This window comes from Seriola aureovittata, chromosome 16 (genome assembly GCF_021018895.1).
Source record: "Seriola aureovittata isolate HTS-2021-v1 ecotype China chromosome 16, ASM2101889v1, whole genome shotgun sequence".
Classification (NCBI taxonomy): domain Eukaryota; kingdom Metazoa; phylum Chordata; class Actinopteri; order Carangiformes; family Carangidae; genus Seriola; species Seriola aureovittata.
The window spans coordinates 5,750,776-5,767,881 of NC_079379.1; the positions used below are offsets into that span (position 1 = coordinate 5,750,776).

The 17,106-nt window shown below is 40.0% G+C and overlaps 2 protein-coding genes across 3 annotated transcripts in view; both read right to left on the reverse strand.

Annotated features, from left to right (window-relative positions):
• Nucleotides 1-11,115, reverse strand: part of LOC130184186 (ectonucleotide pyrophosphatase/phosphodiesterase family member 3) — a 52,664-nt gene extending 41,549 nt beyond the window's left edge. Inside the window, exons 1-2 of one of the 2 annotated variants that reach the window (XM_056400043.1) lie at nucleotides 5,584-11,115; nucleotides 3,749-3,836 (exon numbers count right to left, since the gene is read on the reverse strand). In XM_056400043.1, the coding sequence (XP_056256018.1) occupies nucleotides 3,749-3,836; nucleotides 5,584-5,631 (136 nt within the window). In that variant the 5' untranslated portion in view covers nucleotides 5,632-11,115. Of the gene's footprint in view, nucleotides 1-1,949; nucleotides 3,278-3,748; nucleotides 3,837-5,583 lie in introns of those variants that run through there. The other variant, XM_056400044.1, reaches the window with a different exon arrangement.
• A 149-nt stretch (nucleotides 11,116-11,264) lies between these two features.
• LOC130184187 (ectonucleotide pyrophosphatase/phosphodiesterase family member 2-like) overlaps nucleotides 11,265-17,106 on the reverse strand; it is a 39,756-nt gene continuing 33,914 nt past the window's right edge. Inside the window, exon 25 of the mRNA XM_056400047.1 lies at nucleotides 11,265-13,465. Coding sequence (XP_056256022.1) covers nucleotides 13,295-13,465 — 171 coding nt within the window. The 3' untranslated portion in view covers nucleotides 11,265-13,294. The remainder of the gene's footprint in view (nucleotides 13,466-17,106) is intronic.

A 17,106-nucleotide genomic window follows, 5' to 3' on the forward strand; every position in this document is an offset into this window, starting at 1 on the left:
TCTTCTCTGTAAACTAGGAAGGAGTATTAGGGATGAGAAGGGGAAAAAATGAAATTTTCTTTCCCCCCCCAAACACACACACACACACACACGCACGCACACACACCTTTATTCAACAAACTTCAGTCTCTAATCTATCGAAACTATCTGTTTGGTTTCAGCGCAAAAAGATAAATATGTTGTGGACGTGCCCATTTTCTGTGCCTCTGTCAGCGCGCAGTCGCTCCAGGCATCCTCCCAAGCGCGCAGTGGAAGAGATGAAGTAGTCTGCACACGCGCGTTGGGACCTTTGCTGCTAATGCCTGCGTCTCAGACGCCGCGCCCGCCTGAGCGCCACACCTTCAGGATCAAACAACTTGATCAGTTGTCTTATTGTGTCATATGATACAACATATCTCCTCTGAATTGCACGCAGGTGTAACCATCAATATATCGCTGCATTTGTCCATCAACCGCTATTTCAGTCTGCAAGCAAGCTTGTGTTGGTTTTCTTTTTCTGCACAGTCGCTTCAAAGTCCTAATGCTGACAACGACACTGTGTTCATGAGGCAATAGAGAAAGAATTTCTTTGTTGCTAAAGCCGATTCTCAAGTACAATTCCACGGCATTTTTTAGAGGCAGTCATAGTTTGTCATCTGTTTGATATCGTCTCAAAAGATCCACTTTAATCTCGAAATGCCATGTTTATTGTTGACATTTCGACTTCATTCTCGAAAAGCAAATTAAAATAAAATTATTCCTCTTCTGACTCACTTCGACTTAATTCTCGACATTTCGACTTTTTTCTCGAAGTGCATGATGGAAAAAAAAAATCTTCGTCCTCTCATTTTTTTTCTCATCCATGGCCCTAGTCCTCCTTCGTAAATCTATTACTTTATATTATGACTAAGGTATATTCAAATTTTCTGAAAAATATATATATATTTTTTAAAAATCGAATACTCAAAATATTACACATTTTTTTCATGAAATAAAAATGGTCATGAAATAACAATTTCTCAAAATTGCAGCTCTATTCTAGTGATTTTATGACTTAAGCAATTTCTTTTCCCCTGGAATAAACATTTAACTGAAAATAAGGAACTGAAAATATGTCAGAACTTTTTTTGAAATTCAATTTTTCTCATTATATAATGATTTATTTCTTCAAAAGTACAACTTTAAACTGGTAATATTACAGTTTGTATATTGCCATTTCTGAAAAATAATATTTCTTTATTATTCGTATCATTATTATTTTTTATTTATTTAACTCAACTTAAGCTCTAAAGACTTAAACTTATCAAAATGTGCAAATTCATTCTTTTAATTTTGTTATCATTCCATTCTCATAGCAGTGTGACTTTTTCTTAAAAATATAATGGCTTTTTTGTTACGTTTCGGTGGAGATTCATAGACATGCTCGTGGATAACATTTCAAGTTGTAACTATCATCTGATCTCACATGAAATTCCTGTCTGTCATTAAGGTGTGAATCACTTGCAGAGGCAAACTGAAGAGGAAGCTTTCAAGCCTTATTGGAAAAAGGACATGACTCACAATGATGGTGCAGATTCCTTTACTTTTGACTTGCTTCTACAAGACGAGAAGTCGATGATCTATGTTAAACTACAACTGGGATTAAACAGGTTTAACTCTGAGCTTGTAACATAAACTAAGCATGACCATGAGTGCCATCAGTATATTTATACATCCACGCCTCCACCATATTAGTACAACAGAGGCAGCAACACTTACGTCCATTAATATTCTCCCATTTATCCCATTCATAATCCACAAACCTCATGGAAGACAGTTTGCTATTTTTTCAATAAAAAGCCGTTCCATTGAAATCTATATCTGAGATAATTTGCTGTGATTTTTGAAATGCAGTTTCCCACTTGGGCATTCATTGTCATTAATATTTGGCTAATTGTGATTCCAAAATAAAATAACGCAGCATTACTCACAGAAAAACACGATGACTGCTGCTCTGTCGATACGTCTGCTAATTTTCCCAAATGGTCCTCTACAGGTCCCACAGGAGAGTTTCCTCATCAAAGAACTGACATCGAACAAGGGCATTATGGCCAGGAACGAGATTATCAGCCTCTCACCACACCTACAACAATGAGTTGTGACAATCTGGTGTACACAATCATGTTTCCATGGCCCCTGGAGCCCAGTTGCACACTCTTAGCCACCCATCTACATAAGACTAGTCATCAACTGTTGACTTCTACTCTAACTTTACTCATCCACATGGCCAATACACCTAATGAAAAACCTGAATCCACAGATGAGCTTATTAAAAAGAAAAGGACTAAACCCACAGAGCCCATATACAAATGATCAGCTGAATTATACAGTCATAGACCAAGCACACGCTCCCATGTCATATGCTGCTCAAGTGATACACTTGTGTGTGTCTGACACTGTATGACACTGTGTTGAGTAAAGCTTCGAACACATGTGCAGCTGACGAACTGGCTTTGTCACCTCCAGTGAGGTGTAAGTGAAGCAGGATGTGTCGAGTAAGAAAAGAGGTTTTTGTTCGAGTAGGTTTTTGTGAAAATGGGAAGCTTCTCTAAAGACATGTTGCTCATCATAAATTGTCTACTTTACTTTAGTTACATCTAGTGGCAACTTTAGGAAGCCACAACATCACCAAACAAATCCTATTCTCTTTCATCTTTTTGTAGCAAATATTGTAATGATATTCAGTTTAAACATCAAGCTAGTTCAGCGTCAGAGCTGATATCAGGGATGGGAGTTTAGGTTGTGGCAGCAAACCATAAAAACATTTAGTGTATGCACCAAACTGAATGCCTTGCATTTGTGTTGATTTTAAGGTCCCATATTGTATAAATGAGATTCCCATGTCTTCTTTGGTTATAAAGCAGGTCCAGCTTCTATATTAATACTGTGAAAGTATCAAAGCGCTCAGTCCACAGAGAAATGCACACAGCCTGTATTCAGAAACTGAGCATTAAAACCAGCCGTCAGGACTTCTGTGACTTTGTGATGTCACAACAAAGCAGTCACTATCCTCAGCCACGCCGTAAGCCCGGACCCGACATGCAATCTTGCAGGATTTGGTTTCTGTGAGTGTTTACCTGAAATCTGCTATATTTTTATACAATCACTCAGAAAACACTGAGCTGTTGTTACTATGGCTCCTGAGAGAAGCCTTTAAAAACTTTAAATAAAACACCAGAAAAGTGACAACTATAGGACCATTAATGCCTGTATAAACTGACAAACAGCTGTCAGGGCAGGACACAAAAGAGTGAACAATGCAGTTTACTGTTTGTAGCCAATGTAGCTGTCACAACAGTTTAAACTGACATTCACTTACCAGTGAAATGTGATTGATAACATGTTAAAAGCATGTTTCATACCACAAGTTGTCCACAGAGGAGTCAGTCTCTTTAAAACTGAATAAAATTCCTAATTTGTCTGACTTTCTGTTTGAATTCCTTGAGCCTGACTTGACTACCTGCAAAAGTATGACATACTATATGCGTCATTGAAAATGAAGCACACAGAGTTTTCCACTGTTTGGTGATTAAAACACAGATTTTGGCATGACAATGAATACAGCTGAGTCACCAAGTATGAGAGGGTCGTACAGAGGGGAGACGTGCATGGTGGTCAAGCGCATTAGTCAGGATAAACAAGCTGTTTTGAAATGAGATGACAGTATGTTTTAATGTGATCAAGTAGGAACATGTATGTGTGTGTGCGGGGTGGGTGTGTCTGACAGCACCTTTATTTTGACATTTCTTCAAGTCCAATCCAAGACCGAGTCCAAGACCAAGGATTAAGGTAACAATTGATACAGCCAAGATACCAATCTGTGAAGAACACACACACACACACAGACGCACGCACACACAGATGCATTCACACACACAAACACACACACAAGACAAAAATAGATTTACTCAGAGTGTGTTCTGATACAAATGCAACTTTATATAACAGTTAGTTCCGGCCAAGTAATTTGATCGGAGGAGAGTCATTCCATGAGTGCTGATATAAGTATAATAGCACCGGGACTTTTAACTACATGTATCACTCCGCTTTACAGGTGTTCTATTAACAGTTAATTAGCGTTACATTAACGGTTGTTATCTTTCTTAGATTGTAACAAACTTTGCAAAGATGAAAATATTTCCAGAAATAACATTTGAATGAAATGATGTCTGGTCGTCAGAGGAGGATGAAGGGAAGAAGCCTGGATACTATAGCACACAACCCCAGGTGCACTCATACATCAGGTCAGGAAAATGTTTATGTGTTGCTTAGCAACAGTCAAGTTCCAGTCTAGTTAAAGAAGTATTTGTGTTGGCGTAGCCTAATAAATGATGAAAGAAACAAACAAATCATAATCTGTTGTTGCTTGTTACTGTTAACTAATATGGTGCGCATAGAACTGTTGTATAAAAGCAATATCACACATGAGGTCATGATGTACTGAATATCAGCAAGGCTGTGAGTCAATTGTGGGTACAAGGCTGAAGAGTACAGAAGACAGTCACAGATGTGCTGATATTCAGCACAACACTCCCACTGGGAGTATTCTGCAGACCTATCTTTGTCTTACAAGATGATACACGTTTTGTTAACCAAAACAACTGAAGAGTTTTCTCTTAATCTGTCACACAGACAAACAAACACAACTGAAGGTACAGAGAGATCAGAGAGATTTAGAGGTGACTGAGTTTTCTAGGATTTGTTGAGCAGCAAAGGAGTTATAATAAGAAAAGCAGTGTGTCTGAAACCAGCAACTCTCTCATTGAATTAAAAGAAAAACATGTCATGTTACATAACACACTCCACAGTCCAACTGCAGTGCCAAGCAGCCTGTGACATGTCTTTCACATTCCTGTGCAGTTACAACAAGTCACTACTGATGCCCTTATAGTAATTTTTATTTATACAGCACCTTTAAAAAAAAGTGCGTTGACAATCAAAACAAAGTATTAATAGACAAAAGGCTCAAAAGGCAATATAAAAAACTGAGCCGGATAGTAAGGCTAACCTAAGGTGAAGTTAACCAACCAATGCTAATGATCTTGCTGTGGAGCTAATTTAGACTTGAGCTGATCCAGGAAATAAAACTGCAAGAAAGAATCATCAGTATATGTGGTTTATTACTGTAAGAGTGACACACATACGTTGTCACTCAATATGCTTTTTTGTGATTTGTGATAAAATGCTATGCTAATTCTTACCTTATGCTGTCTAATTGTATTCAAAAGCATATATCAGTGAATGCCCACTTAAATTACACCTATGACCATGGGAATCCATTGTTAATTCAAAGAGTCTGCCAGCGTTTGGGTTCTTGCATTATTTTGTAATAGTCAATATCCATATTTAAAAGCATGAAGGAAGAGCTCCTGAAAAAAAGAGCAGTGCTGTCATCCATACCTCCACAGATAAGTAAAGATAAAATACTACACACAGCTTGCATTCAATTAAACTCCTAAATGTAAATTCAGTGTAAAAAAAAAACAAAACTAATGTGAGACCTCAGCCTGTGCAATGTCGCTGCCCCCCCATTACAACCAATTCAGAACCAGAATAGGTACTTACAATGATCTTCTTTTTCTGGGACTCCTTCACCCAACCCATGGCTACCATGAATGTGTCAGTCTCACACTCTCTCACAGAGAAATCACAGCAGTGACCTCTGGACCAGGTGTGAGCAGCAGATAAGTGACTGTAAAGAACAGTTAAGACCGAGGAGATAACCCCACGTTTCTGTGTTTTCAGTCTGTCAGGCTGCAGGTGGTGATCCCTCAGACACCATCTAACTCTAGAAATCCACCAGATACACGTGCGACGTAAAAGGTAGCACGGTGCAGGTAATGATTGACTAACATCAGAAATACACTCAACAGACACCGAGCAGAATACACAGATAAACCGTCATTGTGAGTGTCTGATTGCTGTGAACATCAATAGCAGCTGAAAACCTGGAGATATTTATTGGTTTATTTGAAAGTATTAAGGTAATCTGCAGCCAGTAATGGATTGTTAATGATGTGGAGATGATGTTGACTCATACCTTGCTTCCAGTAACTGGGAATTTGCTGAATGTCAGGTATCATCAACAACCTTGAGCTTGGAACTATTACAAAGAGCTTCACTTGATAAGATCTGTTTATGTTTCCAATTATGAAAAATTAGGACCTTTGCACTGAAAGACTTCCTTTAGCCGTCACTGCAATAGAGTGAAGTAGAATAACATGATGCTGGTAGCACCTCATGCCTGTCATATGGACGGTGGTCTGAGTGTCGGAGCTACACAACACTTCTTATAGAGTCTGGCAGGTGTCAGTGGTTTTCATCAACCAAAAACCAATTGTGCACACAAATCACAGACCCATACTCTCAAATTAATAATCTGTTGTCAGTCCCTCTGTCTCAGCCTCCTAGTTGGGAGCTTCTTCTCCCTCTCTCTCTCTGTGCCTTCATCCCAATTCAGGGGCCGCATCCATTGAAGAAAGGGATATACAAGTAGTTCTGGAAGTTGGCTGGAAGGTGGAGCTGGGAGGGTGGCTAGTTAATACCTGCCCATTTGGGTAGGGCCTCCCAAAAGACATAAAGGTCCGCCCCTCAGGTAGTCGCTGAGCCAGTCAGTAACAAATGGGGGCTCGTCCAGGACTGTCTAGGTGATTTTCAGAATGCTGAAAGTTAACCGGGTTGCTGGGCTTTGTGTTTAATCCATTCTGCTGCTGACCTGCATGAAGACTAGGGTTGAGTGAGTGAGCTAGTATTGGTTAGGCAGTTAGCTAGAGGGATAGGGTTCCATATTTAAAGCAGCCTGTTAACCCTGTTGTGTAGTGGTGGAAAATTTTGTCTTGGTTTGTAGTCTTGGCCTATTTGTGGTGGATTGATTATAGTGTTTAGTTGATGCTCGAAACTGGTCTGATGCTGAGCGTACCCTACTGCTCCAATGTGTGTTCACTGATAAAGCTCAGGAAGCTTTTTCAGTCTTGAGTGCTACGGGTAGTGGTAGCTATCAGTTGGTTAAAGCTGCTGTACTTAAGGCATATGAACTGGTACCTGAAGCATATCGTCAGCGGTTCAGATTTCTTAGGAAAAGAGAAGCAGTTCTACATGGAATTTGCTCGTGATTTATCCACTCATTTCAGCCGTTGGTGTGTTGCTTCTGAGGTCAAAACCTTAGGAGAATTGCAGTAACTAATTTAGCTTGAGCAGTTTAACAATACTGTACTTGATCGTGTTGTTACTTACATCAATGAACAGAAAGTAAGCAAGGTTTCTAATGCTGCCAAACTGCCCGATGAGTTTTTCTTGACCCATAAAAGTTTTTTTGGTGAGAGCCGGGGTCGTGAAGATGGTGGCAGCAGGGAGAGCATTGTGGGAGCTTTTCCCACCAAGTCTTTGTTGGAAGGGACAGATAAGTTTTCAGCTAAAGCAGGTTACAGTTTATGGGGTAAGTTGGACCCTAACCGTGTTTGTAACTATTGCTTTGGTAAGGGACACTGGAGAAATGAGTGTCCAGTATTGAAGAAAGAATTGACTGGCTATGTACCCGCAAAACCCTCTGGGGCTGCTGTGTGTTTTCGTGCAAAGGAAAGAGGCCGTGCCATTGCTGCTCTGCAGGCACAAAGCCTTTTTCCTCAGAGTTGGTGTTTGAGGTTCCAGTTGTGAAACAGGGACGGACAAATTTTTCAGCTAAGGATGAGATTGACCCTGGTTATGCTGCATTTGTGTCGGATGGTTATGTCTCATGGGTTGGGAGTGGTAGGAAAGTGCCTGTGAAGATTTTAAGGGATTCAGGGACAATGAACTGATTTATTGTGGACTCTGTGTTACCCTTTTCTCCAGAGACAGACACTGGTTCCTGTGTTGATGTTCGGGGAATGGGTTTGACTGTTTTCTCAGTTCCCCAGCATAAACTGACTTTTTCATATCTGGTATAGGGTAATGTGGCCATGGGAGTCCGCCCTTCTTTGCCTATGGGGGGCGTACCGGTCATCTTAGGAAATGACCTGGCTGGTGATCGAGTGTGGCCTGCTGTATATGCACCTATGGATGCCCCAACGTCTCAGGGAGAAGGTTTTAATGCAGTGTTGGTGGTAGTCCACGTTTTGACAGTTCAAATAAGAGAGTCTGTGTTTCCTGTTCCTGCTTTTCCTTTGCCTTGCAGTGATCTTGTGAAAGAGCAAAAAGCTGATCCCACTCTTCTGGCACTGTATAGCCAGGTTTTACCAGAGGGCGAGGCGGAGAGTGCAGTCCATGGTTACTTTCTCCAAGACGACCTGTTGGTGAGAAAATGGGTTCCCCAGGGGGACTGTTTTTTATGGCATGAGGTTGTGCAAATAGTTTTGCCTTTTTCATTGCGTCAAACTGTCCTTCAGATTGCTCATGATGGTGTTGCAGGTCATTTAGATATAGGCATAAAGGTCCGCGCCCCTCAGGTAGTCTCTGTCTCTCTCAGCTGGCCACTACAGCCTGTTTCTCTTTGTTTGGTTTGTTGCATCTTACAACATACATTACACCATATTTTCACTCATCGACATACCTCTGACATGACTGAAGACTTTCTTACTCATACACCCCATTTGGTTGGTTACTTTGTTTATTCATTTGAGTTAAATAAATCGTTTCTTGATTGAAGTGTGTGGCCTCCCTCTTTGTTGCTGGCCCTTGAGCCAGTCGGTAACATTGAGGAAAAGTACCTGGAACATATGTACTCCTTTCATCTTCATGCCACCTTTTTGTGTTTTTTGTCCGTCCTCTGCGTTCACCTGCAGCTGTGAGGTTTGTTATATTTTACTAACTGCTTGCTCAATTTCTTAAATCATTGTTACATTGTGTGTGTTGTACTTGTATTTAAGCCACGGTTTCCAAACCATGACCATAACAGGTTGGGATCTGTTTTATAGGATGATGACAGAAACACAGAAAATGAGGAGGCGTATATAAACAAGCCACATTACAGTGCGATAAGGTGTTGAGGTACAGTGGTTATCAGGAGCTTTGTGGCTCACATCATAAAAAGCACTTGTGTAACAGCACTGATTACTCTGTAAATTCCAAGTTACCTCAAATAGTCCACAAACACAAACAAGTGTCCTTGATTGAAATCATCTGTTCTGGATTTCATTGTCTCAAAGAGAGCAACAGTACACCGCTCTCTTGAGTAAGTGAATCCAGAACATCATTCTCAGTTGGATTGGACGTACAAATATCCCATCACTTCTTTCCACTGCACAGAAATTGATATTGAATTGTAAAATAAGGCTGGTATCTTTGTTTAGGATTAATAAGTAGTAAGGTTTTGTGACATGATTACTGCACTTCTTTATGTAGAAAACGAAGCTTGTAGCTGCTTATTTATAGGTGGTTCTAAATGTTATTTCTACCAGCTTGTTAAATAATTGGTTTTCTGCTGATGGAGGAAATGACTGAGAAAAATTCAGCTCTACTATTTGATTGTGCATTTCCTCATAATGAGGAGTTTAGTGTAAGAATAACTGCAGGCTCTGACTCTCATACAGGTCGCACATTAAAAGCTTGCCACAAAATGTAACTTCCACTCTTGTAGTGGTTTTACAGAATGAAAGCCATTGGTTAAGATTTTGCATACTAAGAGTTGACAGATTGTATGAGTTTAATTGTTCTGTCTGTGTAATGCAAAATGTGCAGTGTTTTGTGTTCTGTACAATCCCTGATGAAAACTATAATGACATGTTGGACTGACTAAGGATGACAGAATTGTCTTTGATTACAATAACACACCCACAGAAAATCTCAAATAAGATGCTTCTCAAATATAAAGGCATTTCCTTTTGAATCACTGTGTTGGGACTCATCATTCAAGAGACCAGATGTTTCTTTGCTCCACTGGACAAAGGAACTCACACTCCACAGTTCCTCACTGTTCACACCTGGGGACGACCCTTCCCCCCACGGACCTTACTGGCCAGCCAGTGTGGGTCAGCGTGTGACATGTGACCCCCAAGGGTGTCACCAAACAAAACCAGACCTCTTGCCCTCTCTTCTCTCTCTCTTCTCAGCTTGCTCTGGAAAGCAGCTCCTGCTCTCACCTCTCGGCTCCTCAAAGGGCAACAAGGCCCCAGCCCAGGTCAGCTCTGCTACCTGAGACACCAGCTCCCTCGCCGGCCACAGTGATCACTTTGAATCGCCATCTTGCCTTTGTTTGTGTCCCCACAGACACACACACATACCCCTACACATACCTGTATATACTAGATAAGCCATTGTGTTTTACTCTGCTCCATTGTAAATAAATGCCTTTAAGTAACTACTGGTGTGTTTAATGTTGCACAAGCGTGAATATTGCCAACCTCTACTTGGTAGAATTCCAATCCTTCAACTCTAACTTACTGTTGATTTGGTAATTTGGTTATAGTTAGTAAGCTAATGGTTAATCAGAGTTCCAGATTAATGGTAATAAATTGAGACTGAAACCATATTGGCTATTTCGCCTATTAGTTTAGGCTGGTGCCCCGAGGACTTTAATTCATTTTTAAAGTTATTTAATATTAATATTTTTAATATTTTTTAAATGTATGATAGCCAATAAATTGATAGACAACCGAAATCCAACATATTTGGTGTCCAGCTCATGAGGTAGAGCTCAGACCCAACACTCAGTTACCATTAAAGCACTGACATGTAGCTCAGCTTCTGCACATTTACAAAGTCACATGTGAAGAAGAAGACAGGAAGTTTATTCTGCTAGAAACCACAACACTGGGCTGCGTTAAAAGCCAACAATGGACTTTGTCATTGATGAGCTGGACATGTGAACACCTCACTCGTGACTGGTTGCTCATGGGCAATGCTGCTCAAATAAATTTGTTCCAGTCAGTTTTCAGTTCTCTACGGCTTTTATTGGAAAGACTACAGATATAAACAAGTCTTCTTGCACAGTTTGGCAAGCTCCTAGGTCATTTTATTGATTTTTTTTTTTCTGTTCTACCAATTACCGTGACAAACAGCTGTGTTAATGCGTCAGTTTAACGTCATGAAAGTAAATGCCAAACTGTCTGATTTGATTAAAAACGTGTGAAGCGGGGAGTCAAATGAGGAGATGAGCTTAAGGCAGTAGCTTTTACTAGGCTTCAGTCATTTTGCAAAAACACAGGAGAGCGAGTGATCATCCATCATATCGCAAAGCAACTTAGGACTGGAAAAGACTCATAACTTTTTCCCGCTGAAGGAGTTTGATCTTTAGAGTCTGTCTGTGAGTCAGCACCTCTCTAAAACCTCTGTAGTTTTCCATAACTGTTTATTGACTACTTCTCACAGTTAGGCACGTATAGCACACAGATTTGCAGAGACACAGATGATTATGTCAAACATTTTAGAAATATTAAGCATCAATTTCACTTCAAAATACTGTGAGCGGTTGTGGGTTTAAAACCGGACATGTTTCTAAGCCTGCCTCACACTGATAAACCTCTCCACAACAACGTTGCTGAGTAAAACGTTTTCATGCCAAAAGTATAAAAATAAGACCAGATTTCAACCTAAATCATTTTTCTTTACAGCAGCATCGGTCTTGTCACCTCATTGGGGAAAAAAAAGCACAATATCAGTTGTCTGTTTCTATCTTATTACAGCAAACAGGGACAGATCTGTTACACTGGATTAATGCTTTGACACTAGGTGCTGTTATTATTATGATGCTACATAATAAATATGAAAAATTGTATAAAAATATACACCTAGATGATCAGCTGAGACAGAGGGAGGGAAAGAAATGAGAGCAACAGAGATGTGGAAACCTGTTGCTGTGTGTGTGTTTGTGTACGTGTGTGCGCACCAGGGTTAGAAATTAACTGCTATTTATTTGACTTGTATTTTTAGGTTTTTTCTGTTCTTCATGAGGAAAAATTTTCCATTTGGACAATTGACATCTGTCTGCTACCCACTGCTGGATAATGACAGCAAGCCAAAAAAAAACAAAAAAAACAAGGAGCTGTTCTAGAAATCCACTCTTGACATGTTTAAGTTTCACCATCTTGCTTAATTTATGTGTCATTGACGCACTGGTCTGTATTGGTCAATACATTTCTGTGTCCGATTGTATCGTATTTATGCCACACAGTCACACCACATTATTTTCACAACAAGAGATCAATTCAGAATAAACTGTAAATGCTGACCAATCATACCTGCGGTGACACCCAGAGGCCACTCATCAGACTGTATATTTCTGTGGTAAACATCTAAGATCTCCCAGGAGATCCACACAAAACAGCTCAGTTTTTGAATTCTGTGATCAAGGTCTTGTATTTCAGGAAATTTCTCTGGATATTTTCTGACCATGGTGTTCACATTGTGACAGATGTGGAGCTTAGCACAAACACTGGAAACCGAGGGAAACTGCTAGCCTGTTTCTGTCAGAAGGTAACAACATCTACCTATACCAGCACATCTAAAGTCAAACAAGCATGATATGAGCTTTAGAGGTGCTGGCAGGCAGATTTTGTTGCCTTTGGACAAAGCCAGGCTAGCTGTTTTTCTGTTTCCAGCCTTTATGCTAAGTGGCTGCTGACTCACTGAGAGCAGTGTCGAACTCATCTAACTCTCAGTATGAAAGAGAGTAAGTGTATTTCCCAAAATTTCAAATTGTTCCTTTACAGAAACACACCAGCAATTTTGTGAGTTTTAACCTTTTAACTACAAATGAATAAACCTTCTTTTCAGGCAGCAAATGGCTTCAACTTATCTCCATACATCACAAAAATCTAATTTGAGGGTTGGTTTGAAAAGTCCTCACTGTAGACCTCGCAATAATGATTCCTTGTGATCTATGAAGCTAAAGCAAGTTTCAACAGTTGACTAATTGATCTTTATAAGTAAGAAAGGACATATTTTTTTTATTCCACAAGGAAGGGTCAGTAGGGATATGATGTATACATCATTTATAGTTATGGAGCTGAAACACTGGTATGGTCCTTTATGTGTGCATGAGGATGTACTGTATATACTATAAAATTGTGGTGGCAGCTGTTAGAAAAGTCCCTCATCCTGCATCATTGCTGTGCTAGCTTATTCTTTCTCAGATTTCATGGACAGTATTGGATATTCCCGTTTTAATAGTCAGACTACTACTTGCCTAACCGTTCTTTTAATCTTTTCAAATTTCAAAAATGCACTCGCTTCCCAAGCGCTTCCTGGCAGTTCCTCAGGAGTGGAACAACGACACGCTGGCTGTCCAGCGAGCATGTGGTGAAAATGCAGGACTTCTACAAACGGCTACATCCTGTATGTGTGTGTCTGTCTCTCTGTGTGTCTAGTCGTCACTCTCAAAGGTGTGCAGGCGGGTTTTGAGGCTCAGGGTGCTCGTGTATGTGAGATTGGTGGATCTGTAGAGGTCCAGGCCCGTCAGGATCTCCACATCTCGAACTCGGGCTGTATGGAGCTTTAGCAGGTCTTCAACCCACTGTGACTCATCCTCGCCGCTCTGCAGAGACACGGACAAAAAGTGGTTATTGACCGTGGATCCCATCATTGTGCTTATTTACAGTATAGCAATGTTTATAGGATAAAGGAAATAATGTAGGAAAATAATGCAGTAATTGTTATTATATCTTGTGTGTGCAATTATATGCCGATGATACTGTTTTCTATAAATAGACCGATAGATGGGTGGCTGGGTAGGTAGGTAGGAACTTTATTAATCCATAGGGAAATTCAGACATCCAGTAGCTCACACAACACATATAAAACCAATTCGATCAATCACTCATTTAAAGAAAAAGCATCAAGTCATGGTTTATAATCATATGGGAAAGAATTTCACAACTCTGGTAATTTATTGCAGCATGTTTATTGCAACAAATGTTTTATCTTTCGCCTGGAGAATAACACGGTAAACAGAAGAAAAGCAAAGTCTTGCTGGATGACGTTGCAGCTAAAGTTGAACTAGGTTGCGCTTTCTTGAATCACACTGTATGTAAATAACCACAAGCTCAAAAGAGGAATTAAACAATTACTCATTGAGCAACAATTTCAGTCCCACACACATGCTGTTGGTAATCGGCACAAATAATTATCCAGGATTTTTGTCAGTCTGGACCATCATGTAAACCAGTCAGAGGATTCATTGACTTTATTTTTTGGTTGTTTTGTTATCATATTTAATCATCATTAGTAAAAACTAGAATTAACTACTTGTGGATGCACACCTCCACCAACCAGTCAAATTGCGTGACATATGGTCATAATCTCCCCTTCTGTTCCTGGGTTACAGCAGTAAATAATGGCTAGATGCAGAACATTACAATGTCACAATGAATCTGACCTTTTAAAATGTCATCTCTTCATCATTTTAACCTGTTAGACATTTGAGTTAAATTGTGTCATAATTAGCGTAAGTCTTTAGTCATGGCCAAAAATGTGGTTTTTGAGGTCACTATGACCTTTCCTAGTCCTGAGATATCACGATCATGAGGTTGACAAACCAGATATCATAATATTTCCAGACACAGCTGTCATCAGCATAAAAAGGGTAAATCAGTGAGTGCAGAAGCAAATCCTCAGTTAGCTGACTGATAAATTGTTATATTGACAGGAAATTAATCCACAAAAATTTTGCTGAGTAATTATAAACTTCACAATTTGAATCTCTGCTTGTGTCGAAAAAAAAAAAAAAAGAATAACACCCATCCACCGACTGAAGCAGATAGAACCACAAGATGCACACCTACATTTAATGAACATTTAATTGCGCTCCCTGACACATGAGTGAACAGGTGCTCAGGAAAGCCACAGGGAATATTTCATGCAAATGATCATTAGTTTCATATTTCCTGGTAAAGAGAGACAATCTAAGTCTGACTCATTTAAAAGGGTTCAACATGATACACTCAGGACAGCTGAATAACCAGAGTAACAATTACCAGCCCCGTACTTAGTGGTACATTTAAGCCTGTGTTTAATAAGCCTTGTGATTCACACTAACAGATCCTGTACTGACAGTAAATCAACTTGTGTGCTTCAGTTTTCTACAAGGTCACGTTAAGACTGAGCAGAAGAGTTAAGTCAACAAAATTGAACAAAAATGCATCACTAAAAACCAAAAGAGAACATTCACTCCATCCACCGGTTAGATGGCAAGAGATTGAGCAGGTTAGCACAGGCAGAAGGTCCTATCTGCTCAAATAGCAAAGACGCAATGTAATTTGTTGCACCTCCATGTCAGGCCTCGATTCATTCTCCAACTTCTTTAGCTGCAACTTTCAAAGTATGACTTGTAGTTGTGTCAGATTGAGGTCAGATTCTGTTGCCACCACAAACAAACTGCTTAAAAAGTTTGTGGCAAGACCAAGACTAGTTCCTCTAGCAGGACTCGTGCTGTTGTTATGGTCCACACCCGAATACGATTAAAGTATGATTTGTTTGCAGAATTCCCCAAGCGAATCGTACCAAGAAAGAGAAAACAAACTGAAGTATGATTCAATGCAGGTTTGACTTTGCCCTACAAAAGACCACTTTGTTTGAGTTCAATTGTCAGGGCCGCCCTGTGAGAGCATTGGAGTTGCACATAACACTTTGAACTAAGTAGTCAGCCTACAGTCAGACGTGTTTACTCATCCATTGCACAAAGATGTCGACTTTTTGCTGTCTGCCTGGGGACTGACAACATCCTCGCTGCTGTATATTTAAAACCTAACAGGTTTTATGTTCTCTAAAAACTCTTTCTTGTCTCATGACTTATTGCACACCATTGTTAGCAAACCACAAATTATCCCTGTTTTCTCTCATTTCTGTTATTTGATGCCACTGCCACTTATTTATGAGTTAACCTTGGGGTTGACTGCACATGGATTGTTGAGTGAGTCTGAACTGGTTTTAAAATCCACTCCGGCTGTGGCATGTACAGTCTTGTCATTTGGTAGATGTAGCACGCGATACGTAGAGAGGAATTAGTCCGGGTACGGCAGACAATATATGTACAAATGATCATGATGTCAGAAGTGTAGGTATTCATCACTGCTGGTAAAAAAGATGGGATATCCTGGTGCGTCATATTCCCTTTAGTCTTCTGTGAATTACAGAGATACACAAAAAAGCCACCCTGTCCTCAAGCTACTACAACAATGAGCTGTAATTAAATGTTAAGAGATATCTGCAGATTGCTGTTTCAGCTGCTACAGCTGTTGATCCACACATCATTTAATATCCAAGATAAGGTATCTAAAAGCTGAGGATAAGACAGCTTTGTTTAACTGAAGAACTTAAGATTGTCCATCTGAAATCTGACCATATAGCCAAAGTCTGTCATGATGAATCCAGGTTAAAGTTCAAGGTTAATATGGAAAATAGAAAAAGTTTTGACAAGTGATGGTAGGCAGAGTTTGTAGCCTGGCAAGCTGTTTCCAGCCTTGATGCTAAGCTATGCTAACAGGCATGAAAATGGCGTTGACCTTCTCCTCTAACTCTCGACCAGATAGAACACCCACACACCTGTTCCCACTTCACGTCAGCCCTGCAGTCACCTGACCTCTCACCACCTGCTCCTTGTTCCCCAGTCGACCCTGCACTATTCATATCAGCCATTTGCCCAACTTTGCGCAACCCATACATATTTGCTCAAAACTGGAGTGATCAGTTCCCAAAAGGGTAATAGTGAAAATGCAATGCATAGATGGTTAATGATCAGTTGGTTCAAAGACAGAACTAATGTCCACACAATGATATCACCAGCAGCACAACCCTGTCTCCTAAAATATCTATTTTTCTACAACTTAGTGGTTCTGCAGTATATATTTTTAAGAGATAATGTAACTGCTGCCTGGAGTGTGTTCACTTCCACCGCACTGGGCTTGTACAGCGGCATCTAGAAAGCCTAGGATGGTGTTTGGGGTGAATGGTGAGCATACACCACATAGGACATTTCCTGACCTCTGGTCAAGGTCAGAGAAAGTGTTTTGGGTTAACATTTAAGTAGATCCGTCCTGCCTCGTTATTCAAGTCACTGTTAGCTTTTTTTCAATAATTAACCAAGGTTGTAATCTTTTATAACCTTAAAGCCCTCCACCACACTCATAAATGTGTTTAGTTTCACTTGGATGTTTGAGCTTCACTGTTGAGTTTGTTTTC